At 42.6% G+C, this 26,563-nt stretch overlaps 1 protein-coding gene across 2 annotated transcripts in view; it reads right to left on the reverse strand.

The window, feature by feature from the left end:
• The window catches only part of LRP2 (LDL receptor related protein 2), a 139,146-nt gene that overhangs the window by 58,419 nt on the left and 54,164 nt on the right, over positions 1-26,563 (reverse strand). For both annotated transcript variants that reach the window (XM_060280370.1, XM_035133370.2), the window contains exons 15-36: positions 26,379-26,519; positions 25,465-25,668; positions 24,198-24,390; positions 22,466-22,591; positions 21,504-21,634; positions 20,384-20,521; positions 19,858-20,139; positions 19,074-19,313; positions 18,198-18,317; positions 17,845-17,961; positions 16,238-16,615; positions 12,508-12,756; positions 11,014-11,225; positions 9,591-9,775; positions 7,950-8,178; positions 6,630-6,807; positions 5,558-5,686; positions 3,720-3,886; positions 2,693-2,836; positions 2,421-2,530; positions 1,503-1,680; positions 793-1,006 (exon numbers count right to left, since the gene is read on the reverse strand). In XM_060280370.1, the coding sequence (XP_060136353.1) occupies positions 793-1,006; positions 1,503-1,680; positions 2,421-2,530; positions 2,693-2,836; positions 3,720-3,886; positions 5,558-5,686; positions 6,630-6,807; positions 7,950-8,178; positions 9,591-9,775; positions 11,014-11,225; positions 12,508-12,756; positions 16,238-16,615; positions 17,845-17,961; positions 18,198-18,317; positions 19,074-19,313; positions 19,858-20,139; positions 20,384-20,521; positions 21,504-21,634; positions 22,466-22,591; positions 24,198-24,390; positions 25,465-25,668; positions 26,379-26,519 (4,065 nt within the window). The remainder of the gene's footprint in view (positions 1-792; positions 1,007-1,502; positions 1,681-2,420; positions 2,531-2,692; positions 2,837-3,719; positions 3,887-5,557; positions 5,687-6,629; positions 6,808-7,949; positions 8,179-9,590; positions 9,776-11,013; positions 11,226-12,507; positions 12,757-16,237; positions 16,616-17,844; positions 17,962-18,197; positions 18,318-19,073; positions 19,314-19,857; positions 20,140-20,383; positions 20,522-21,503; positions 21,635-22,465; positions 22,592-24,197; positions 24,391-25,464; positions 25,669-26,378; positions 26,520-26,563) is intronic.

Raw genomic sequence — 26,563 nt, forward strand, 5'->3', positions numbered from 1 at the left:
GAGCACCCTGAAGCAGGAACAAAAAAGGGGACAGACATCTTGGATTGTAAATGAAATAAGAACTTTCCCAAGCTACTAGTAAAAAAAGAAAATGTATCTTTAAAGAAATCCAACAGTAACAATAGATTTCCACAAAGTGAATTAAATTCCCGCTGTATGGACCAACTTGTTCACAATAAACATATATGAGAGAAGAATTATATTTGGCAATTTGTAAGATCTAGCGCCATGGTTGTGGAGCTCTCTTCTCGGGGAAGCCCACTTGGAAGTCTCTCTACCTGTCCTTAGTGAAAAGTTGGAAGCATAGCTTGTCAGGTGGGCTTGCTCTCTGTGACCACGGCTCAGTGGGCTGCAGGAGTGTTGCTTGAGGCTGCTACATTTTAAGCAAGTGAGATTTATTTAATATTTACTGTGATAACTTTACTGGATTTGATAGGGTGTTTTAGAAATGAAATAAAATTGTAAGGTTCCACAAAAGTCAAAACTGGCTGGTTTGGTTTGATAAAAGCTTTTAAAATAAACCAACGACAATAAATGTACAGCTGAAATGAAAAGTTCTTCCTTCCAACTGCCCCAGCTCAATTTGGATAGCTAATCCAACCCCAATCCAGTAATCTGATGCTTTTACCTGCACAGGTTAAAAAAAACCTGTAGTTAAAACTTGTTCCCTCTCAATTTTTGTTTATTTAGCTATTATTTAAAGCACTGTACTTGGTGCTGAGGAACAAGCACAATGGTAATTCAAAATTAGGAATTCGTGAAACCTTCTCACGGGTGACATCTTATACTCACTGTCTCGATAATACACCCGGAGGCATTTCAGTCCTGAAACATTGTCTCTCAACACCACTTTGTTTGCTCCTGTGGACTTGTCAACCCGCTCAATGACCTCATAATCCCGGTCCGTGTAGTAGAGGAAAGAACCATAGACTGCCACTCCCCACGGGTGAGAGAGGTGAACAACCAGCGTTATCCGATTAGTGCCATCCACGTTTCCTCGTTCAATCTAGGAGGTAAAGGTCACGGACTGTATTACAACTGCCTGCGAAGTCAGATCTCTGTCCACAAGAATCCCATGCCTGAAATTAAAGTATATCTAGGTCTGGCACTTAATTTTCCTCCTCCCTCCCAGTTACGACTGAACGGTTTTCAGAAACACCCAAAAGTCATCCCAAATAAAAACCATTTGGATCATATAAACAGATGTGTGAGCTCCACTGGATACCATGGGACTTAATTCCATGGATAGACATTCACAGAATTGTTCTGCTAAGCATTCCTACTGACTCTGGAAATTAATCATCTGCTAAAAAATCGCAATGCAGAATTTATTCCAGAGCTACCCGAAGCTACACACTAAATGCTTTGTGATGGATCCATCACTTCCCTGCTCAACGTTAACCACCTCATCATTTCTGTTTTAAAGCTCATAACTCTTTGGCTGTGATAAGCAGCAGAAGTCAGGCACACCAAGATACCCAAGTTTATATGTGCATACATACCACTCCGGTGCTTGTGACTGGCCAGTACAGCTTTTGTTCCTTGATATCAATGGTGATAAACTCCACATGGTCCAGATTACCAGTGAAGAGGGTTTGGATACCTGAGCCATCCATATTTGCACTGCCAATCTTGGCTGGGACCCCACTGTCAGTTCCATGGTCCGTCCAATACAGCTTCCTGCAACGTAATGTTTTTTCAACCATCAAAGCAGGAAACGAGGGTTTTCAGTAACCAAAGTGTGTGTGTGCACGCATTTAGAGATTTGGCGTTGCGGTTGCAATCCTATGCACACCAACCTAACAGCAGGCTCCTATGGCCTCAGACTTTCTTCTGAGCAGGCCTTCATAGAATTGCTTTGTGGGCTTCTTATTGAAGCGTGTATAACAACACTCCTCATTTTATGTTAACACAAAAAGACGTGTTTTACTACAGGTGGCGTTTGGACATAAAGCTAAACTGAATTGGCTTAGTGCTACAACAATTACGAGCCTCAGTAACCCTCAGGCTTGTTGGCTTCCGCTTCCCTCTCTTGGCCACAAAGAGACCAGAAGCTTCCTCAGTTTAATGTGTTGTTCAAACCTGAACCTGTGGTACGGTTAGTTGAAAGAAGCCAGCTTCATAAACTGTGCTTTGGAGTTGGTTTGTCTCTGCTTTCCTCAGGAAAACAGGAAAGTGACCTCCCTGGGACATAAGCCTGGGCAGTGTGTATGGAGGTCCTGGATTGCCCAGATGACAAGAACCCCCTCTCAGGTTTACTGATGCGGTCCAAAGGAAAGCAGAGCAATACATTCAGCACCAACTTGGCTGCAGGCGTTTCCAGAAGGGGACATACAATGCGCGATCCAAATGTCTTAGGGATTCCAGGTAGCCAGGAATATAAAACCTTGATAAAGCCAGAAACAATTTATTGAACTTACCCGTGAATGGGATCCAAGGTTATACCAACTGGCCTTCCAGATCCTGCAGCAGTACCATCATTGGTGATTAGCGTTTTTCGATAAATTATTTCTCTGTGGAGCGTCAGTACCTACCAAACGAATCGTATGGCGCAGAAATTAAGGAAGGCACTTTAAATCACAATTTGCACACTTGTTGGCACAGCAGTGAACTTGTAAGCAACTTAGCTGAGGTGTTAAACCAAATATTTTTTTGATCCTAAAATTGTTATCCTGAAGATATAATGGCTTACCTCAATGGATTGTGTGCCAGGGTTATTGTAGTACAGATTTCCAGATATCCAGTCTAAAGCTAGGCCTATAGGCGAACCAACAATAGATGCTGGGGCAAATATTGTCCTGTTTGTACCATCTGACTTCACTCTATGAATTTCACCCTGAAGATAGAAAAAAACAAATGCTAAGAGTAGAATAAGCATGAACGTCTTGCACATGTGTATCGTGAGTGTTGCAAGCTCTAAGGAGGAATATTTGGGTCTACTATAACTTGAACGTACAAAAGAACCAAATAAAATAAAGCCCTCAAATTAGACACTTTCTATACACAGAAGTTTGTCCCACTGCACAAACTCCCAAGGAAGTGTATTTAGGATGGCAGCTACTGTCTTGATAAATGAAAATAAATGTGCTGGTCCTAAACAGTGATATGGTAAAGAATCAGGGGTAGAGAGAAAAGGAGGCTCCAAATGCAAAGAATCCTGAGAACCGCAGTTTACCCCTCACAGAGCTACACAAACTACAGTTCCCAGGATTCTTTGGGGGAAGCCATGTGGTTTAAATGCTAGTCCTACTCTGCATAGACCCACTGAAGCTTATGGACACATCTAATTTGGGTTCATTAATTCCAGTAGGCACAACTTAGCTGAATGCAACTCATTGTGCATGAATGAAACCTTAATATAGTTTGCCACCATAGGGGGCTCTTTCAGCTAAAATATGAGTTACAAGTGCAGTTAATAATAAAATATTTTGGGGGGGATTGCAAGCCTGACATTTGGCAGCTCTTCCAAGCAAGCCAAATAATGAATTAGGCATTCGTAATAGATTGCAATGAATGATCTGCTTCACAAGATGGTTTTTCCCTACCTGCCAAGCACAGGGTGGCAAAACAGGCGAAGTACAATAAGCCATTTGGGGCTGCCCACAGATAAAAGTCAGCATGCCTACCAACAGGCTAAAAAGCATCCATTCCTTACACCAGTTTTACAAAGCAGAGTGTTTCCAACCAACAGCTATACAAAGCAACTGCATTTTACTTACTGGATTTTCAACCCAATATATCATCTGTTCCGTGTCGTCAAAGTCGACATCATATCCATTCTGCACTCCTGCTATTGGAACCATTGCATCGTTGGTCTTCTCCTCGGGGTTCAGAGAAATACCGTAAATTATGTTATCTCTTACAGCTATAAGGAACGGCTCTTCGACTGCAAAACAGCATCACAAGCAACAAACTTTTACTCTACTGTATTTCCTAAAAATTAGAAAATGTAATTCTCTGGCTTGTTAATTTTTTGGGGAAATTCAGCTCATTGAAACACATGTATGAACACAGTAGAACGTTTTATACCAGGTCAGATTATTTGTGCATCCAGCCCAGTATTACTGACTCTTAACAGTGGCTTTCCAAGCTCTGCAGCAGAGGTATTTTTATTTAATGTTAATGGAGATGCCCAGGATCAAACCTGAAACCTTTAACATAAAAGGTGTGTCTCTCCACCACTGAGCTTTGGCCCCTTCCTATAAGGCATCCATGTCCTCAAAGCACTAATTTTGGAGCGGTCCACTTGAAATCGGCGCCCAAGAGAGACTCAAGTCTTTGTCACCTTTGCAGCTACTCTGCGTTTCAGCAGCTGTTGCCCTATTTTTTTGACTTGCAAGCACGAAGTCAACTCCCATAGCAGATACTTTCCTCTCCCCACACAGCCCTTCAAAGATCAAAGTGTGGCCAATCGCAGAGGCCTAATGTTCAAAATGTCCTGAAATTCTGAACCGCTTGCATATTAAGAGACCCGGACCACCGTATTACTACACAGCTCTACTACTTAAAAAGGGGGTGGGAGCAAAAAATGGTTTTAACAGCTTCACAGTGAATGGAGGGAAACACAAAATTATTCCAGGGTTGCATATCATGGATCAAACTGCCATGCAATGATTAATAAACAAGAAAACAGTGGTGCTTGGGACTTTGTGCTTTTCTGTCATCGTGACGGTTTGCAATATTGTCTCCACCAATTAGCTCTGCAGAGTTAAACAATATCACTGTGGTGAAAAGAAAACAATGCAAGCAAAACGCGACTCAGCGCCGTTGCTGAAAGTTTCTTGTTGGCAAGCTGAGCTAAACTATGTCAGCAAGGATTAGAGCCCCAATCAATCTCTGTAGGGGGAAAAGGTCAAGTCCCCCATTCTATCCAAATCCTGAATGAGAATGTATAATACTTGTGTTTGCTAAGATCTGCTCTTCTCTGTTAAAACCACTGCGCAGTGCATGTTAACTCAGAAGCTGAGTACTGCTGGGCTGGATCCAAAAGGTTCTTTCCATCAGTGGAAAGAAGTCCTTCCATCGCTTCTTCCATTGAGGAAGCTCGTTCTCCCAGAGAAAAGGGAACCTTAGGCTCCAAACCACTGTTTCCAGAGATGTTTACTCCCAGGTATGGAGGCATGATTGCAGTGTTAAGCATCCAGTAAGGATGCTCAAATCCCATGGGAATCTATCCTATTGAAGTCTCATGACCCACAGCCTGCAAGAGCATCCCAAATGAAGTTAGGTATGCTTGTGCATTATCAAGTCCAATTGACTAAACTCTTTAACATTTGCTAAAGCAGAAAAGTCTACAGAATGTGGAGTCCTACACATATTAAATGCATGTAACACAAAGTCTGAAATGTTTTCAAAATGCATGCCTACTGATTCCGCTTGGTGGTCTAATTCTATAAACTGCATCTTTGCAGGGTTATGCACAGTGTTTCCTGAAAACGAAAAACAACAAAATTTGGGAGATTTGCTTCCCTAAACTCTGCTGAAATACCAGATGGGGACTGGTGGCATGTTTTATGGTTTTTCATTTTCTCTCTGACTACAGTTCTCGTGACCCCACCTCTCATGCAGTTCACATGATCAGGGGAGAGAGTCCAGCCAGACGGGCAGGCGCAGGAATAAAATCGTGGTCCCGATGCAGAAAGCAAGCACAGGTGGCTGCAGGGGGATGAGCTGCAAAAATTGATACCTGAGAGAGAGAAATAAGAGCATTGATAAGGTGAATTGGAAAAAAAGGCAGTGAAGTAGCGTGGCATGATATGAAATGAAATGAGGGAATTAGGAAAGGCCACTGGTTTGTCACATCTGGCTTTTAACATCAAGCTAAGACTAGTTATTGATGGTGTCTCGGTACTATGTCCCAGAATCTTGGTCTGCATTGAAAACCTATATTTTTAGGTTATACTTGAGTGGATGGAGTGAATAATGTTTATCTACAGCAAAAGAGACGAAAAATTGGAAGTTCTTTAGCTTCTAAACTCCTCTCTCTCACTCTTAAATATTTTTTATTCTTTTTCTCGATCTCTTCCCCTTCCTTCCTTTCCCATTTTAGTTTGGACCCAAAAAAAAGATATTTGACAACAATCTTTGCATTTTTCTTTATAAACCCTAATAAAAACCTTTTTTAAAAAAAGGAAAGAAAACCTATACTTTTAGAACAACAGTAGGGATTTGGGAGGCAAGCTGCTCATGAGGCCCTTTAAATAGGTCTCCTTTCTCTTAACTCCTTGTACTTGTGCACCTCATCCACAGCAATCATTCAAAGCATCCTTATAGCGCTTTAACAATCGTGGCTTCCCCCAAAGAATGCTGGGAACAGTAGTTTTCTAAGGGTCTCCTAACAGTTGGAGCTGGGCCTGTACTTAAAAAAAAATTAAAAAAATAGCTGACCTGACATCATTGTGACATCAGGGGACTGACAGATGGACAATCCCACCCACATGTCAAAATGGCCTGCAGGGGCTAGACCCTCTTTCCCACCCCTGCTTTAGCGCTGTGGCCCTGGAGAGTTTGCCCATCATCATAGTTGGAGTTTGCCCATCATAGTGTCCCAAATATTCTTGATGTTTACTAATATTTACACTGGATGGTTTTGCTTTTTCTGTTGCAAAATCGTAACTGTCTGAGCTTACCGGCCGGCTGCTTCACAGGATGAACTGCAACAATGCCCAGAGGCTGGTGGATATTATAAACCATCACGGTTTGATTTCTTCCATGCCACTTGTTGGCTCGAAGTACTCGGTGGGTGTATCGGTCTGTCCAGTATACAAAATCTTCAAAAAGGGTCAGCGCGTGAGGATGCCGCAACACCTAAAAAAAGGGCAAAGGACTCACTTTCATTTCAACACTGTTGCTATTACAGTTGTTAGTGGTATCCAGAGTAAGTGGCACAGCACAGAAATCTTTATATCTACTCTCAAGTGTCATTTCTCCTACGACCCAATAAAATATGAGAAATATTTTGCTCCAGGCTGCGGGACTTTTGTACTCTATGCACAAAGATGGAAGGACCCATTATTGCCAACAATGGAAGAATGGCTGTTAAAATTAACGGACTTAGCTGGGAGATGTTGACATGTTTAATTGACATTTTTAATCAGAGAAAAGCCATTGTTAACATTTGTTAAAGATTGGAAACCTCTCATTGAACTTTTGAGTGAAAAAGAAATAATGGCATTTGGATTTGAGGATTGAAGACGATGTTTGTTTATAGAAAGTGGCTTTGTTGGGTCTTATATTGGAGGGGATGAAGTGAATATTGTTAATAGTGGATGGACGAAGAATCAGGATTTTATTCCCCACTCTCTCTTTTAACCTCTTTTCTATGTCTATATTTCTCTCTTTCTCCTTATTTCTTTCTCTTCCCCTCCTTTTTCTTTATGTTTTTACTGTATTTAGATCAAAGACTTAGTTTGGACAAAACAGAGGAAACTATATTTGATATTGTTTTGCTAGTTTTCTCTATAAACCCTAATCAAATTTATTACAAAAAGAAAAAGAAATAAATCACATAAGCCTCACTCCTCAGTTTTGCTCTCTTGTGCTTAGATTGAATCGTTCTCTTCTCATGAAAGCCATGTATTGGGGTCCTAAACTACGATATGCACAAATCACGATACGGTGGGATGTCTGAATTCTGCAAATGTGTTAGTCTTCTTAAGTCCAATAGGCTTTGTCAGCCTTAAGCCAACACCTACAATACCAAGTGGCCCTATATTCTTCCCCTCCAAGCACTGCATCACATACAGGAACTAGACAGCAAGCCACAGGACTTTTTTAAATGTGGCTTTTAAGCAATATATTGTAGGGTAATAGCTTCAGAAATCTGTCAATAGTGCAGTGGACAGGTAATGGACTGGACGGAAGAGTTTTGGAAGCCATTAGCGCCATACAGTCGTCCACGGTCACACCCTGCACCCCGGCCCCTTTTCTTGTTTTTTCCCTTTTCGTACCAAGTCACTTGCCACCACCTGGTGCCTGTTGTTTCCATTGTAATCACAGAAATCAATGTAGTCGAGATAGGCGTCGGCAAAATACAGCAGCTTGTTTGGGTAATCAATGGAAAGTCCATTGGGCCAATAGATCTTCTTACTGACGATGGTGGTTCGTAGCGTGCCATCCATGCTTGCTCTTTCAATTCGGGGATTCCGGCCCCAGTCTGTCCAGAACATCACGTGAGCACTGTGGGAAACAACGGATTAACAATCGCAGGAACAAGGGTACCATTGGTACAGTCGGAAATGTCAAAGGACCTCATTCACAAAAGCTGCTTTCGGTGTATCGAAAGGTGTATAGTGTAATGGCTAAGCGGGAGAGCCAAGGGCCAAGAAGTCCCTGGTTTGAATCTTGCCTCTGCCAAGAGCTCACTTAGGTGGCCTTAAGGCAAGCCACTCCCTCGGCCTTAGTCCCCTGCCCAGCTTTCCTTGGGGCCCAAATGGGGCTATTTTCAGCCTAATTTCTCTATTTTTAGGGCAGAGGTCTGACAGCCCTACCTAGAAACACTTGTCATCACACGTTGCCCCTAGTTTCAGCCTTGAAACCAGCCTTGTCAGGGCTTCAGAAATGTAATAAGCAACCACATTAATTAAACTAGATGCTTGCTGTGGTTCTGACACCAAGCTGATTTAATACAGAAGAACGCCAGACTTGAAAGAAGTGGAGTTGACTGCTTCTAAACAAAGGAGTCAAAGACGTATAAACCTCAGTTGCCAGTAAATATATAAAATGTGCAAAGGAGGAAAAGATCCTGCATTTGCAGAAAAAGAGATAAGCATATACTCTTTCAAAAAATACATGCAGAGCAAGGTGTCTCAGTCCATGTTCCTTTATGTCCTTTGATCCCTTTTCTCAAAACTTACTGCCTATGGAAAACAAGGAGCAAAAAAAATAGCATCCAGGTTGAAGCAAAACAGCATCTCTGCTCTCGGAGCAGGACCAGCAAGCTGCTAACTCTCCAGAATGCTCCACTGTTTCTAAAATTGAACTAACACAACCTAGTTCATGGTGAATATATAAAGTTGGGATTGTAAAGCCCCTCAACTCTTCAAATAATCTCTTCTGTAAATAAGTGGCTAGTGCATTTTCAAATATACCATGCAAACAATAAAAGTGTTTGCTAAATGTATCTATGATGGCTAACTGAAGCTGGCCAAAGAGTTGAATTTATTGGGCTGGCATGATTGGGTCAGACCATCTCCTACGGCCTATGGAATAGGAGGACCATAGAACGTAGCCAGAACTACACCTAATGTCCTATGAATTTCACATTCCCTGTATAAGGGGCTGCTTAACAATGGGATGAACTGGAAGTGGCCAAGTGGCATAAGACAGCCAGTCTGATCCAAAACCCCCAGATTTCAATCTGCGTACTTTGCTTAGGTTAAGCTTTGGACAACACTTCTAGAAGAACTCAACAACTACTTCTGGGAATGTGGTCAAGTGACTTGACTACTACACCTCATACAAATACCAGCAAATGATGATATAACACTACAGCTCATTCATTCAGTAATTCTTTGCTAAATTGCCCTTCCCAAGGAAGCAAGTATCCCATTGTCCAAAGGTGCCTTTTGAAAAAAAGGAGAAAACCTTACTCTGTCCTGGGATCTAACACTAGTCCCCTTGGGTTTGTTACATTTTCACTGATCAGCACAGTCCTGTGACTCCCATCAAGTCTGGAGACCTCGATTGTCTCAAGAACGAAGTCTGTCCAGTAAAGATTGCGGCCTACCCAGTCCACTGCGATGCTTTCTGTTACGGTAACACCACTGTCAAATACCTGCCGGAAACCATGAAGGAACAAGTTAGTGCTCTTGCAGTTTGCTACAGCCAAAATGAGTGAAAATTAATGAACAGTCTATGGAAAAGAAAAGGAGCAGCTTCGTTCTTCTTGACAGCAAAAAGAGAGTTATGCTGTGTAACTCATGTTCCCAAAGGGACTAATTCACTGCAATGAAACGATTCATTGCTATTCTAAAACTACTCCTACAAACAAATGGCTTATGGCTGGAAGCGGTTGGGCTGGTCTCATATCGGGATAGTATTTGAGTGATGTTAAAGATACATCAATAGCTCAAGTAAAAGCAAGATGACTTGGCTCTGCAGTAGCAAAGGGTTAAACAAAAGCCACAAGTAATATCAATTACTTACTAGGAAATATAATGCCCTGTGCATTTTTAGCTTGTTTCCTTTATCATGGAAAGAATCTACCCAGCAGTGTGTGCTGGAAGTAAAACTGCTGTACAAAACCCTTAGAGACGGATTCATTCAAAAACTTGCAAGCATCAAGAAAATGAAATCTGCCTTGTGGATTGAAACAAGGGACAGACCTCAAATAAAACAAGCAAATCCTCTACCCCAGGCATCCCCAAACTTCGGCCCTCCAGATGTTTTGGACTACAATTCCCATCTTCCCTGACCACTGGTCCTGTTAGCTAGGGATCATGGGAGTTGTAGGCAAAACATCTGGAGGGCCGCAGTTTGGGGATGCCTGCTCTGCCCAGTCTGCAACATTTAGCAGTCATGCAGGCTTATCCCCACAGTGCATAACACAGCTCTGTTTTCTACTCCCTTTCCCAACAGCATATGTACATAGCAAGCACTAAAGCAGGGCATTGTGAGAGATGGGTCTACCACAAATTATGCCGTCAAATTTCCCACATCTGGGGAAATTGCAGGGGTCAGAACATGCCTTTGTACAGCACTTTTCACTCCACTGGGTCAAGGAATGCAAACAATGACGTTTGCCATGGGAATAACTCCCTTCATGCATTACACAAATGAAAATTGCTGGCTCCACCATTTCAACATCTGTGCATTGCACGAACAAGTGAGCATGCACACGAAAGCTCATACCAAAATAAAAACTTAGTTGGTCTTTAAGGTGCTACTGAAGGAATTTTTTTTTATTATCTGTAAAGAAGTTAGCTACAGCACAAGTGAAGAAGTGAACACACACACAGGAGCGCCATGCAGTTGGGACATGCGACCAGCGTCTGCATTCCATGAGAGACTTACTACTTTCCTGTCTGTCCCATTCTGGTAGGCAGTCCAAATCTTGTCCTGTGTGGTGTCAGACCAAAAGATTCGATCCGTAGCCGAATCAAAATCAACCGCAACAATGTTCCTTCCATCGCGAACCAAAGAATAAATGTGCTGCGTGTGGGAAGTGATGTTGTCGACAACAATTTGGTTACGGCTTGCCACCAACAAGAGGAGATTCCCAAATTCTGCAAAAACAAAAAAGTCAAGTAAATTCTGCAAAAGTTTTTGTTTGTTTTTTAAACCTGCTGGAGGAAAAGCCAGTCATAAAATCGCCACCCCTGGACTAGTAGAGGCCTCATTTCGTGACAGGAACTCAGCGGCAGAGCACGTGCTGCAGAGGCCTCTAAGGGATAGCTCAGTCAGTAAAGCACGAGGCTTAATCTCAAGGGCATGGGTTTGCGCCCCATGTTGGGCAAAAGATTCCTGCATTGCAGGAAGTTGGACTAAAAGATCCTCATGGTCCCTTTCAACTCTACAATTCTATTACTCGGGCTGGGGAAATCCCCTAACTGAAATGTGAATACCTGCTGCCACAGTCAGTCTAGACCAGGGGTTGTCAACCTGGTCCCGACCGCCCACTAGTGGGCATTTCAGGATTCTAGGTGGGCGGTAGGGGGTTCTATGGCACAAGCTGAATCCTCCTTCCATTGAGTACTGGTGGGCGGTAACGGAATTTTACCATCAAGAAAAATGCATTAGTGGGTGCTAGGTATAAAAAGGTTGGCTACCCCTGGCCTAGACAATGCTATGTTAGATGGGTCCAAGAGTCTTGACTCTGTATAAGACAGCTTCCTCTGCTCCGCAAACAGGAATGGGAATGCTCTGTCCATGAAGAAAGTGGTTCTCCGCTTGTTGAATGCTCTCCCCAGGGAGGTTCACTCGGCACCTTCATTATACACCTTTAGGCACCAGCCAAAAAACATTCCTCTTTAACCAGGCCTTTGGCTGATTGACATTCAATACCCTTTTTTTAAAAAAAAATGGGGGGGGTGTTATTTGGTTGTTCCACCCTGAGACCTGCGGGTATAGGGTGGTATGCAAATTTAAGAAAAAATAAAAATGTTATATACAGTACTTTCCAGCTGGCAGCAGTTCCTCTTTGCCATCTGGACAGAAAGGGTTTAGGGGGGCCCTCCCGAAAAATGCTGTAATTCAGTGAGGCACAGAGGGAGGGCTTCCAGTCACTTCTGTGCAAATAAATGTAACCATTGACTGCGTGCCAATTTAAATATGACCCCTGACTGTATGCTAATTTTTAACAACTGAATTTAAATAGAAAACATTGAGCAACCAAACGAAACGCCTGCAAGTTTCATCAGCTCAACCACACACCCCACCCCTTTTATTAATTAATATGTTTCAAGTGACTTAACAGCGGGCAAACTTTTGCCAAGGCCAAAGGATAGCTAGGGACATGGGGATCTACATGTGCGCTTGTCTTTACGGGCTCATCGTTGCCTTCCTCACCTGCTACTTTGCAAGTCCTCCCATTGGGTTCTAACACATAACCTTCATCACAGTAACATCTGGAAGACCCTCGTTCGTTGTAGCAGTGCTGGCTGCAAAACCCTGGAGGGTCACATTCGTTGATGTCTTCGCAGGTTTTGGAGTCGTTGGCCAGCTGGTACCCAAAGGGACACGAACACTGGGCGCCAAAGGGGCCTTGGATACAGTCGTGTGTGCACCCGGCATTATTATCCGTACAGCTCTCCTGGTCTGCAAATAAATGGGAGAGGGACATAAACCAGCAGACATGAGAGCCTCTCAATTCCCCTAAAATATAGAAAAGGGAGTTGTAACAAATGCAAAGCAACAGTGCCTGCTCTCATGTAGGAGTAGGAGTAGGGGCCTCCATATATTACAATTAGATTCCCAACTCCCATCTTCCCTGGCTGGGCAGGTTGGGAATTCAACAATATCTGCACTAAATAAGTTATAAGTAAAAGGAATGTATACTGATATGTATACATATAACTAACATGTTTGAGGTAAATTCTGAGCCAATTTGGCAGGTACAGTGGTACCTTGACTTACAAACGACTCGACAACCGAATTTTTCGACTTACGAGTGGGGCAAATGGCTGCACGCTTACGAATTTCTCGACATCCAAACGGTTTTAGACACCGGGAGGGTTTTTTCGACTTACAAATTTTTCCGTTTCCAATGCATTCCTATGGGAAATCGTGTTTCCAATGGCGCTTTTCAACTTACGAATTTTTCGACCTACAAAGGTGCCTTCGGAACGGATTAAATTCGTGAGTCGAGGCACCACTGTATTAACATTTATAGCCAGCACGGAAGGCCTGCTTTTCCTGTGGGCTGTCATTGCTGAAATGCCAGCCACGTAGTACCAGAAGCAGTAAAAGATTTTGAAAGATATCGTCAGCTAGCAGGCACCTGAAAATTACAGGCGGTACTCCGAATCCTCAAATGGCATAGCAAGAAAACTGATAAACAGAAAGCCATCCTGGTTTTGTTGTTGTGGGGTGGGGGTTGGTTTTTTTAGGGGTTTTTTTAATAAACGAGGAAAACATTACTTCAAAGTCCCAGCTATGGTTTCCACATATGAACCACAAATCCTTTGCTGCCTAAACGAGTTCTCCCCACCTACCACTCCCCACAAACTAATTGAGGTGAATATGGATGTTATGATGAGATGCAAAGTCAAAATATTTCGCTTTTTACTTCATGATCCTTTCAAACACACTCATATACTCTAGCACAGCGTTTCTCAACCGCTGTTCCGCGGCACACTAGTGTGCCGCGAGACGCTGGCTGGTGTGCCGCGACGTGCGGCGACGAGAAGGGCGATTTGCATTGTCACGTGCCTGGCGGCCGCCAATAAACAGCACTAACCCGCCGGAAAGGAAGCCGGCCGGGAGCGCCCGCGTCGTGACCCGGCCGGCTTCCTTTCTGGCGGGTCAGTGCTGACTATTGGCGGCCGCCAGGCACGTGACAATGCAAATCGCCCTTCTCGTCGCCGCACGTCGCGGCAAAATTTAGACAAACTAAACTAAAATTTAGACAAACTTAAAGAAGCTGGCTGGATGAGCTCAACCTGAAACTTGCTGAGCAAAGGATTGTGCTGGCAGAGAAATCAGCGGCTTGTGAAGCCTTATTACAGGAGATTGCAACCAACACAGCAATTGGCAAGTGTTTCTTACAGTCATAATTATATAGTCAATATAGGGCGGCACAGAGTTAAATTTTTTAACTTTTTTAATGGTGGTGTGCCTCGTGATTTTTTTCATGGAACAAGTGTGCCTTGGCCCAAAAAAGGTTGAGAAACACTGCTCTAGCAGGTTACTTCCCTCTGCTAGCGTGAAGTCTAGAATCTACATTTTTTCTTTAGCAGCAGATGGACCTTCAGATGTTGATTGACTACAAATCCCATCATTCGTAACCATCAGCTATCTTGGGCTGAGGCTGATGAGAGCTGGGGAGTCCGGCAACACCTGAAGGGACACAGGTTCCCCACCGCTATTTAACAAAAACACAACAATGGATCCATTCAGGAGTCTAAATGTAGGCTGCAAGAAGCTCAAAAGGAACCTGGATTGCCCACCCTCTCCCACCAATAGCACATAAAAAGGAATGGTTTAATGCCAGAATTAGGAATTATGGGAATTGGAGGCTTATTTTTACATAATCAGGTATGCAGAGAGAAGAATACAGGTTCAGTGTAGTTTAAATCTGAGTTGCTGGTTCTTTCTATCCCCCCACAAGCTCAAGGTGTCAATTTGAAGATAACGTGAAGTGAGGACAAGAACATATGGATAGTACAGAACTTTCGGCTCCCCATTGAACCCTTTTAAGTGACTGTGCCTGTGACAGAGAGGATCGGGTATGGTGAACATGTAACAAGGGTTTTCTGCAATTGCTTTCTACCTCAGCCTGTTAAATGTCTCCCCCCCCCCAAAAAAAAACAACCCACAAAATGATCCTGAAAGTTGGGGGAATCCCCACAGAGATATGTGATGTGACAGAAGAGCCTATAGTTAGAATGAAAAATCAGCTGGTTTCATGTGCACATGTGAAAGCACTTCCTTTGCATGCACACATAGAATTCTGAAGATGCCCAAGTGAGCAGAGTGGAGATTTATCTGAAATAAATAAAGTCCGCTGAGCTATTGAGGATGAATATATGGCTGTAACATTCTGGAGTTTCCTCCTCAACTTAACAACCCTCAATAAAGTTTGTCGGTTCAGGAAAAAAACCCCAATCTAAATCCACAGTCTTTGAAACCTTCTCAGGAATACCTGTTTCTGTAAACAAGCCCTTAGTTAACAAATGAAATTTGGTGTCAAAATATTAATCTAGTATGCTTTAGACTCATACCTGGCTGAGGCTCATCTGAGAATGTGCATTGATTAGAGAGAGAAAAGGAGGAAAGAAAGAAAGAAGTTACGATTAAGTGTAAATCAACACTGACAGTAATCATCACAAACACAACTTCTGGCCGCTTGCCATTTTTTGAGATTATCATCAGATAAAAGTTAGAAATTGTACAGAAAATATTAAAGACCGGATGAAATTTAATTTTAATTGAAAGAAACTACTGATTATGTCCCAATCTCATAGACAGTGAATTTAACAAGTATTTGAAGATATAAGCAAAGTTTGAAACACATTTAACATATTAAACTTAACCGAAGCACTGCGGCAAATAAGGAGCATACTCACAGTCTTGCACAGTTGCAAAAGGCCTGCAAATTATGGTGGGGCCATGCAACTGCGGGCTCCAGGTATTGCAATTGATATACAGTCAGCCCACAATTTATGCACATTTAACTTGTGCTCATCAACTTTATGTGCATAGCAAAAAATTAAAATTAAAAAGCAGACAGACAGTGGCAATCCCACTTGCCACTGAACCCAATGTGCTTTGTCTATATTCAATTTTGGCTTTAGGCATGATCCCTGGAACGTAACCCCCTACATTAAGTTGCAGGTTTACCGTACAAACAAGTATATTATACTTCATTGTGACCTTTATGCATTTTAAAATTTATTATGTTGGTATCCCTCTCTTCCTTCAAGAAGCTCAGGATTCCATATATAGCTGTTCCCATTTTACCTTCCACATTGACCCTGTAAAACAGAATAGGCTGAACCTAGGATTTTCCTGCCCCATCCAATATCCAGGCATCTTGCACGTCCATCCTGCATTTGCCCTTAAAAAAAAGTTAACTTACTGCACAAGGGCGATTCATCAGCTCCATTAGGGCAGTCAGCAAGATTGTCACATACTCTGCTGAGGTTTACACACATGCTGTGGCCAGGACATTGCCACTGCCAGCTGGGGCACCGGAAAGGCTGAGTGGGACAGTCCCTCTCGTCACTCATATCGCGGCAGTCGTTGTCACCATCACAGACCCAAGCACGGTAGATGCAGTTCCCATTGTCACAGTGGAAAAGGGAAGGAGGGCAGGTCCTCGGTGGGCATCGGTGATGCTCATCTGAGCCATCCACGCAGTCGGGGTGCCCATCACATTCCCAGTTGGCAGGGACACAGTTGCCATCCGACTGACACTGGAACTCATTCTGATGGCACATCCCAGGTGGCCTCGTGGCTGGAACAGAGTCATACAAAGCATGTGGGAGAGGGTCCACGCGTTGGTGGGAAAGCAAACAGAGCTGTTGCATACATTTCAGACACAAGGGGCGGCAAATTTTTAGAAATTAAGAGGAATTGCAAAAGGACCACCCTTGACACGACAGAATGACATATCAGAGACTAGATTCAGGTAGGTAGCCATGTTGGTCTGACGCAGTCAAAATAAGAATAAATAAAAATTGTCCAGTAGCATCTTAGAGACCAACTAAGTTTGTTCTGGGTATAAGCTTTTGTGTGCACGCACACTTCTTTGCCTGAAGTGTGGGACGTTTTTCTCTTGCTAATTTTATTCCTTTGCTAAGCATGCTGTTTTAAATGTGCATTCTGTATTTCACTTCCTTTTAGTACTGTTTTATCTTGAAATGTTTCAGATAATGTTTTAAGTTTGCTGTTAATTATGTTGCTCTGAATGTGTATTTTGTATCTTGTTTTCCTCTATAATGTTTTATTTTGGAATGTTCTCTTTGATTGTTTTGATGCAGGCTGTAAACTGATTTAAGATTTTTTTCACTTAAAAATATAAAACGGTACGGATACTTTGTAGTCATATAAAAAGAGTTTTCATTTGTTCAAACATCATTCCCTCTTGCTGCCATTATAGTGTTGATATTTCTTCTTCTTTCTGTATTGTTAAAAAGGAATTTAATGCACATCTCATTGAACCTATCAGGAAAACTCTTGCTGATTTCAATGTGTGAATTCTTTCTAAAACTATACACAAAGCAGTTCAGTTCAGTATAACAAAATCTTGACTCAAATTTGGATTCAGAAGACATGTGAGATCTAACCCATGTCATGTTATTATTGGAGAATGCCACTTTATTATGCGCCTCAAGCTGAGTTACTGCAGGCATCTCAACTTGTTTGCAGCCAGTGTGTTCAATTTTTTATAATATTTCACTAGAAACAGGGAACCTTATCATTTCTTAGAGTCAGGACCAGTCCTGTCATTAAGGAGAGTGAGGCAGCTGCCTCAGGCAGCATACTTTGGATGTCATGAAAGGGCAGCAAATTGCTAGTTGCTCAATCAATTATAGATGTATTTTTACTGCCAAGGAGGACAGGAGGCGCACGTGGGATTTGTCTCCCTCAAGTACTTGGGTAATAAGTAATTTGACTTGGGAGGACAGGCATCTGCTCTTCTGCCTCAGGCAGCCAAATGTCTTGGGTCAGTTCTGTACTTACGACAACCAGCCTCATCTGAGTGATCGTTGCAGTCAAAGACACCATCGCATTGATAATAATTGCTGATACACTGGTCTCCACTTGCACATTTAAACTCACTGGAAGTACAGTTGTAAACTAAAATGAAAAAAGAAAGATCATCTCAGGTTTCACTCGGTGTCAAGATTTTGGGACAGTTTCTCTGCCGTTGTACTAAGAGCGAGAACACGGCAGGCAGTGATTACGACTAAATACATATCCCTGGGGATTCTGGAGAACAGGAGGCATGCTTGCATCGCCCATTTCCCTGAAGTACAAGACCCTCCTGAAGACGAAAATGTCAAGTGTAAGGAGGAGGCAGGTTGATACTTAACTGCAATCATGTTCATCCGCTCCATCTACACAATCCCTGTCACCGTCACACACATAAAACGGATCAATGCACCTGTGATCAGGACACTGAAACTGACCAGGCTCACATGTTTCTGTGAAAGCTAAAAAAGACAAAACACCAATTAACAGAATGCAGTGGTACCTCGGATCTCAAACGTAATCCGTTCTGGAAGACCTTTCAAGTTCTGAAACATTTGAAAACCGAGGCGCAAAGGGCGGCCTGCAAATTCCATTGAGAAAATTGAAAAACACACAGCGGAAGCTGTTTGGCTTCCGAGGTGCGTTCAAAAACGGAAGCATTTACTTCCGGGTTTTCAGCGTTCACGTTCCAAAATGTTCGTCAGCGGAGATGTTTGAGAACTGAGGTACCATTGTACCTATTTTCCTATAGCCCTATTTTGCATTAACACACTATGCAGAATATTATGAGCTACACTTTGTGCAGCACCATCTGAAATGTCTTTTCCAAGAAGGAAAATCTCCCTGGATTTCTCCACCTATTTCAATGTTAAATGTGACTAGTTTAGTCTAGAACCAACATAGGAATCTGCCTTAGGAGACCACTGGTCCTCCTAGCTCAGTGTGGTCTCTAGGCTTTCAGGGGGGAGTCATTCCCAACCCTACCTGCGGCTTATTCCTACTAAGCATGCTTACAACAGTAGCCAGAGCTGTGTAGAAGCTGAGCCGCAGAGAAAGAAAAGCAACTACTTTGAAGAGGGGGCTTAGGGTACCCTGAAGCCAAACTACCTGGGACTGTTCAGGGCCTAGATGGGGATCACATGGACACTGCTTTGGGTTTTAAAAGGCAGGAGAGGTTTAGGGCTGTAGCGCTGTATCCTCCCTATTTGAATGCTTACTGCAGTTTTTTTCATCTGATCCGTCACCGCAGTCATTGTCTGTATCGCACAGCCAGATTCTGGGAATGCACTTGCTGTTGTCACAGGTGAACAAGGCCTCCGGGCATGAAGTGGGGCCCTGCGTAGGGCAGTGGAGCTCATCGCTACTATCGAGACAGTCATTGTGCTTATCACAACGCCACCGGTTAGGAATGCACTGGCCGTTTCTGCAGGTAAAGGCCGACGAAGCACAAGAATTGTCTAAACAAGAAAATAAAATGTTGAGAAGACTTGAGTTAGAATGCCACCAAAACCAGCCTTCCTGTTGTTCCACTCAATGTAAAAACATAATTTGGGGGGGGGGAATGAGGGGGAGAAAACTCATTAGGTCTGAGTAACATAAATGGTGTTTCATTTTATGGCCTATTACTTGTGTAGGGGTTTGTGTCAACATCATGTAGGTAGGCCCTTTGTTTATGTATTTATTTATTTTTACTGAGAATGCGAGCTCTCTTTTCCCCCAAATGCAAGATGTCTATGACAAAATTGTCTCTCACTAAATGTAAACAAAAAGACGATGGATCGAAAGTGGAGACAATGGGTGCACCTTTCCCCGTTTATCTGTTTGTTTTGTAACACAAAAAAAATCATTAAACTAATTTTTAAAAATAATAATAATAAATGGTATTGAAGGCTTACACTATGTTCTCTGATTTGTTGCAATAGGTGGACTGCAACTGAGTCATTTTTTGAACAAAAGAAGTGACATCGGGGGGGGGGGAAGGGGTTTACAAACGATACTTACTGAGGGACCCACAGTTCTGTTCATCGCTGTTGTCGTGGCAATCATCCACACCATCACATCGATAGTACCTGGGCACACACCTGCCATTGCCACAGGAAAAGGAGTATGAACCACACTGTAAAGTGGGAGGCTCATTGGATGGATCTTCCACACAGGTCAACTGGTTAGAGCTCAGTTTCATTCCATAGGGGCAGCCACAAACCCGCTGAAAATTGGGCACTGGGAAACAGAAGTGGCTGCAGTCTCCATTGGGATTTGTTGCTCTGTTACAGTAGTTATTGCCTTCGAAAACACAATGAAAGATTAATTCGGAAGATTTGCAACACCATGGAAACATTTACAAAACACGCCCTTTCCCGAAGAAGGGAAAGATTTCTGAGGAACGAAAGGTAGTAAAGGTTGAAAGTGGAAGTGGAAGGGCAAAAACTTGGGAATCTGTGAAAATGTTTAAAGGAGTTACATAATGCTACTGCGAATCAAGATGCTTCGACATGCATCCTTGAAAAAGTACAATAGATAAGCTTACCTATTTGAGACTGAGCATTATATGCTTTCACGTGCATGATGTTATTGATTCCCCTCCTAATAATAGTCATTTCTCCTCCATCAGACTTTCGGACCCGAACTATTCCGCCAAGTCTCCAGTCAGTGAAATATGCATAACCTGCAATACCCCACCAAAAAACCAAAACATTAAAGAGGTTATTATTATATATGAACAACAGAGATGCTCGTGTCCCAAAGCTGACTGGGCACATGTACTGGTTTGCATCCAAAGGTGCCCGCCATGAGACATGTTTGTGGGGTGGGTAGGGTTTTTATGGATTCCACTTTTTCTGCTGCAGCCCCACCCACCACCACCTGCTGTTCCAGAGGTTCCCCCAACTGGAAGGAACAAACTGGAAGTGCAGTACAGAGAAGAGGGAGGCAAGAAAGTCTTGTTCCATTAAGCCGATCTCCACTTAGGGTAGTTAGGGTGCTAGTCAATTCTCAACTCTTCCTCAGAATTAGTGTGTATCCATACTGCAGAAGTGATCTCTGGGCAATTGTAGAATTTCACATGGGGAGTTGGGTGATGCAGCACGAAAATTAATGTGTGGTGTGAGGTTCAGCCTATTCCTCCACATACTTGCTCCAGAAAGTGAATGGCATCGTTCACATTTGGTGATATGAGCAAGCGACAACAACAGCTTCTACAGCATGGAGTTTCAGAACCAACATTATTTCCCTCATTAAAAACAAACCAACCCAACCAACCAACAACATCATACCGGAAACCAGACAGAAAACTGGCCAAAGCTGCACTTGCAGCATCAAGAGTGTCAGATACAAGGCTGAAACCTGCATTTTCTGTTTGTGTGTGTATTCCAAAAGCAAAGGAAGAAGTGAAACCTCATAAACTGGAGATAAGGGAACCTGAAGCCACCCAGATGTTGTTGGGCTGCAACTCCCACCATCCCTTACACTCTGGGACATGCTGACTGGGGCTGGTGGAAGTCGGAGTCACAACAACACCTGCAAGGCCATCAGTTCCCCATCCCTGTTGTAAATAATCCTTTTGCAAGAAATCCTGCATTTCAAAGCACTGCAACCTACTATATTCCAAAAGGCTTTCATACCGTGAGAGACTCAACATAGATACTGACCTCCAAAGATAGTGAGACCAAACGGATGTGTCATCTGATTAATTCGTTCCAGCGTCTTCCTGTCCAGCCCATCAAAGGTACTGTGTTCAATCTTATCAAAGAAGGCATCCACCCAGTAAAGCCTTAAAGAACTGAAAGGAATGGCAGTTTTATTTGAATTTTTACAGAAAGGTAGTTTGCCTGTGGAGACATGCAGGTGGAACGTATATTCCTTTGTAAATAATTCCCATCTAACTGCTTTTCAACTCAATGGAGGTTTCTGCACCATAAACATCCAGTGCAAAATTAGTATTTTGAGGATGAAATGTTCCTGTCAGTTGGGGCCCACACAACAAATGTCCTTTAAAAGTGTTTTTTTTGGGGGGGGATATGGGTTTGTTTTGTTCTTGTTTTTAGTATGTATTTTGTGTTTTTACTTTGCATTTTTATGCTGTGAACTGCCCTGAGATCATCAGATAAAGGGTGGTGTACAAATTTAATTAAAAAATTATAAAATGATTATGATTCCATATAGCCATTCAGAGTTGGATCTGTTGCATAAGCCAATTCAGAATGAGGGCAATGCTTTCTGGCTCAGCAATGCCCTCACTTCAGAGGTGTGAACCGTTTCAATCTGCTTTCAAAGCACACCGTGAGGCAGGGAGGACACTGAAAAAAAGGTGCCAATCACTACAGATCAAAGCTTTGGTTAAGGTGCCCTCTCCCACCCTTTCAGCCCAGCCGTAATTGAAAACTTAAATCTGTTGTTCGGAATGGTATTTCATAACTTACTTCCCTACCATCTAAAGTATTTCAACTTTTGGTGGCAAACCAAAAGCATCTGTAGTTTGCAAGAAAATGACTTTGACTATTGGGTCATTTTGACGCTGCATTTGCTGAAGTGTAAAGATTATTTCTGCCATGTCCGCTGGTTGTAGAATATATCTGCTTTAAAAAATCCTCGTTTTGATTTGATTTCTTACCTCCAATCAATAGCTAAGCCGTTAGGCCAGCCAAGTGTTGTGTTCACAATTGGTAAGGCATGTGATCCATCACTCCATGCTCTCATGATCTTAGCAGGCCGGAACCAGTCCGTCCAAAATATGTATCTGGAAATATATAAAAAATGCACTGAAACTACAAATAGTCATCAAAATGTTGATATTTCTCCCCAGCCGGTCACCCTGCAGTGCAATGAAAACCAAACTAAAAACCGTCTTTTAGACATAGTGCTTACCTAAGTTCTAACACTTGTCTTGCTATCGCTTACAGCGGAAACAAATTTTAAAAGCAAACTCAACTGAGCTCAACACACACTCATTCACTAAATAAAAGGATAATAATGGATTGGATTCAGATTTCCCTTGAGTGGATTTCACGGGGCACTACACTGAAGGAAGGGACTGGCAGGCAATTTTCATCTATTCCTCTTTCCCCTTATGCCCCCCACAGTGCCATTTCCCATGATGTTCCAAGGGGCACTGTGACCCTGCAGAGTATTTTGGGAGGGAAGTGCAGGGGGCTGCAAGGGGAAATCCATGGAAAATTACCTAGGGATAACTTGACCCTAAATAATAATAGTAATAGTAGTAGTAGTGACCAGTTTTCACCAAAACAAAAGTTTAACTCAATAGAGAAGAAAGTGTCAGCCATATTGCTAAGAACTGGAGCATTCCCTCCCAATCCATGATGGATAAACAGCAATAAATAAAAGCATTATGATCTTGTTAAAGATCTGTCAACAGTTAACAATATGGAAATAAGGAAATAGATAGGAGGAAGATTTTTCCATAGTATAATCAAAGTTACAAGACATTCATAGAAGGTTTAAATTGGCCTCTCGCTAAGAGATAATGGGAACTGACTCCAGCTGCGTAACCAAGTGCCAGGAGAGGGAGCCCCAGCCATCAGAGGCAGTACGCCTAACCATGGTAATAACCTCAGCATGGACTTTGCATTCTGAAATAACTTCTTTTCCCTCTACAGAGCAAAAACATCAGGCTGGGATTTGGCCCTCAGAACGGAGAATCAGAGACTAGGTAAGCGAAAGACATGCTCCAACACTCCTCCAAGAGAGTTATTTATACAGATAACACTGTGGAGATAACAGGAGCTCTTATGCTGCAGTGAGTTCTGTTCCAATCCAAAGAAAGAGAACAGTTCAAACACTTCTTGGTTTTTTAATAGATAATTCTGCTGAATACCCCTTTTGTGTTGATTTTGTACCACCTTGCTTTTTGCTCTGGGTGTTGTAACTGGTGCCAGGAGAACAAGGCAGAGGGGGAGGGATGCCTGAACAAGGGGGAAAGAACTGAGATGGGAAAAGGAGGCTCCTGGACTGAAAACAGCAAGAAGTATTTTTGAAATACAAAACCATATGGCCCTTAAAACACACACAAACAGTATTAAAAAAAAGTTGGAGTCAATCTACAGTTTCAGAAATATCATGTGGTACAGCCCTCCTGGACCTGGTCTCACTTCAGAATGGAGGTGGTGGAATGGCATGGTTGAATACACACATTTTTAATAGCAAACCTGCATGTGGAAAAACAGGTTACAGTAGAAATCGTTTCTATAGCATTCAAGCTTTCCAGACTATTGACACAGAGGAGCATTCTAGCACATGATGCACTGCCTGCATTCTAACACAGCAGCATCGCAGAGGGGCTTTACCTCGTTATATTTCTGAACACACATCTGGGTGCTGAGACTTACCCAATAACAGGATGAACCACTATTGAACGAGGGTTATTCAGATTCTGAACTATAGCTCTTCTCGATTTATCAGCCAATCTCATGACACTAATGCTCCTATATGGAGGGTCCGTCCAGTAGATATTCTTGGAGATCCAATCAAAAGCCAAGTCTTCAACTCCTTCCACTCTGTTGGCTACAAGGATTTCCCTGCCTAGTGTTCATATAAAAGGGACATAAAATTTATCAAAAGGGGAATGGGGACCTTTCGATTTAAGCGTTATATGATAAATACTTAGCTATTTGTTTAACCACTTCCCCTCTGCAATCCCCAAAGTGAGTGGCCAGTGGATGGGGAAGTAAGCAGTAGATTTCTATCTCATCCTGTGTTCATTGCAATCAACGCTGCTTCCGTTCCGCTACAGTTTGATTTCCACTAAAACCTATGTTATAAAACCTATTTGCTATGGCCAGAACCTAATTAATTAATTCCAGTGAAAGGGCAACATCAAAACCAATGCAGGCTACAGCATAGCATTTGCAGACTAATAATAATGATAGCGAATACTGCTCCATTCCTGACGTAGGTTGAACATGCGAATTACGGCAACTTCTACTCCCATTTCCATAGGAATTCTATGGAATCCCTATCTATAGCTAAGTGGTAGAAAACATTCTCTGTATGCAAAAGATCCCAGGTTCAATTTGCTGTTAAAAGGAACTGAGGAACCATAGTTGGGAAACATCTCAGGCCTGCATTTTAGATTTAGAAGGTGATTGGGCCAGATCTGGCCCCTGGGCCTTAGTTTGCCTACCCATGCCTAAGAGCCCAATCGCCTCATAAATCCAGCCTGCAGACGATCCGGGAATCAGCGTGTTTTCACATGAGTAGAATGTGTGCTTTTATTTAAAATGCATCTCTGAGTTATATGTGGGGCACAGGAATTTGTTCATTTTTTTTCCTCCAAAATATAGACCGGCCTCCCACAAGGTATCTGAGGGACAGTGGACTGGCCCCCTGCTGAAAAAGTTTGCTGACCCCTGCCTAAGAGCCTTGAAAAGCAGCTCCCAATCAATGCAGACAGTACGGAGCTATATGGGCCAGCAGTTTTATTCTATATAATACAGTCTATAGAGATGAGCTATTTTTGCTCTTTCAAAACAGCAGTTTTGCTTTGTAGTCTGGATCAATGGGATCAATAGCAATTATTACCCATTTTTTCCTGCTCAGTTCAAGATGCTAAGATAGGCAGAGGAGGAAATAAAAACAGAGAGATTTGCATCTTACCTGTCCCATCTGTTTTTTGTTTATAAATTATGTCCTTAATGGTATCAGAATAGAAGATAGTATCCTCCTGGGCGTAGAAGTCAATCCCAACAAAATAGGAAGGGGTCCCTGTCACAGGGATGATCACATCTTCCTGGGTGGAAAGATTGAATGGGATTCCACGCACAGCTAGCTGGGATGAGAAGAGCAGAAACTGCTGCACAGCTTTAAGGAGAAAGAACAGGGGGGAAAATCAGCTTCATTACTTCAAGGCTCCAATGATCCTAAAATAATAGTTAGTTGAAGTTAATTAATGCTTTTAAAAACATAACTGAGAGGAGAATATATCCTTGCAAGAACATCTACCAGAAAAGACTAATTCAATTAAAAATGAAAAGTGGAGAACAGAAAATTACAACAAACTTATATACAAACTTAAACAAGTGCCCAATCTAAAGGTGTATGATGTTGTCAACTTGCTGAAACTAATCAGGCCTTCATCTGGCCAATACCTCCATGAGACACTGTCTAAAAAACCTATGTTGTGAGATTTGTGATGGAAGAAAGGTGGAATATAAATGTGATAAATAAATAAGGGCTAAACCCAGCAATAGAACTCTGCCTGCTCTGGATCACAACAGAACCCAATCCCACGCCCAAATCATTTCTGAAATGAGAAGTACATGTAGTGGATGCAAGCCAAAGAACTGGGATGGGCTGCAACACAACAGTTCCCACCACATGGAATACTTTTGGGGCAAACGCAGGAAACATGCATAACACCCCTATGGGGAGATGTGAGTGGTCCCACATGCACTCTGCTACATAATGGTGCACAGCAGCTGTGAGGATTGCACACACTGAAACTGAAAAGCCAGCTAGCAATACAGCCATCCATAGAAGCATTACTTAAGAGAGTCAGCATGAGTCCTTACCAATGCAACGTCGTCCGTCAGCATGCAAGTCAAAGCCCAACATGCATTTGCAACGATAGCCAAGACCATCATTATCTGTTTTGTGACTGAGAACACAGATCTGCTCACACCCTCCATTATTGCTACCACAAGGATTTCTTACTGGAAAAAATAATATGGGTACAGCCTTACCAAATTAAATCAAA

This window comes from Zootoca vivipara, chromosome 1 (genome assembly GCF_963506605.1).
Source record: "Zootoca vivipara chromosome 1, rZooViv1.1, whole genome shotgun sequence".
NCBI lineage: Eukaryota > Metazoa > Chordata > Lepidosauria > Squamata > Lacertidae > Zootoca > Zootoca vivipara.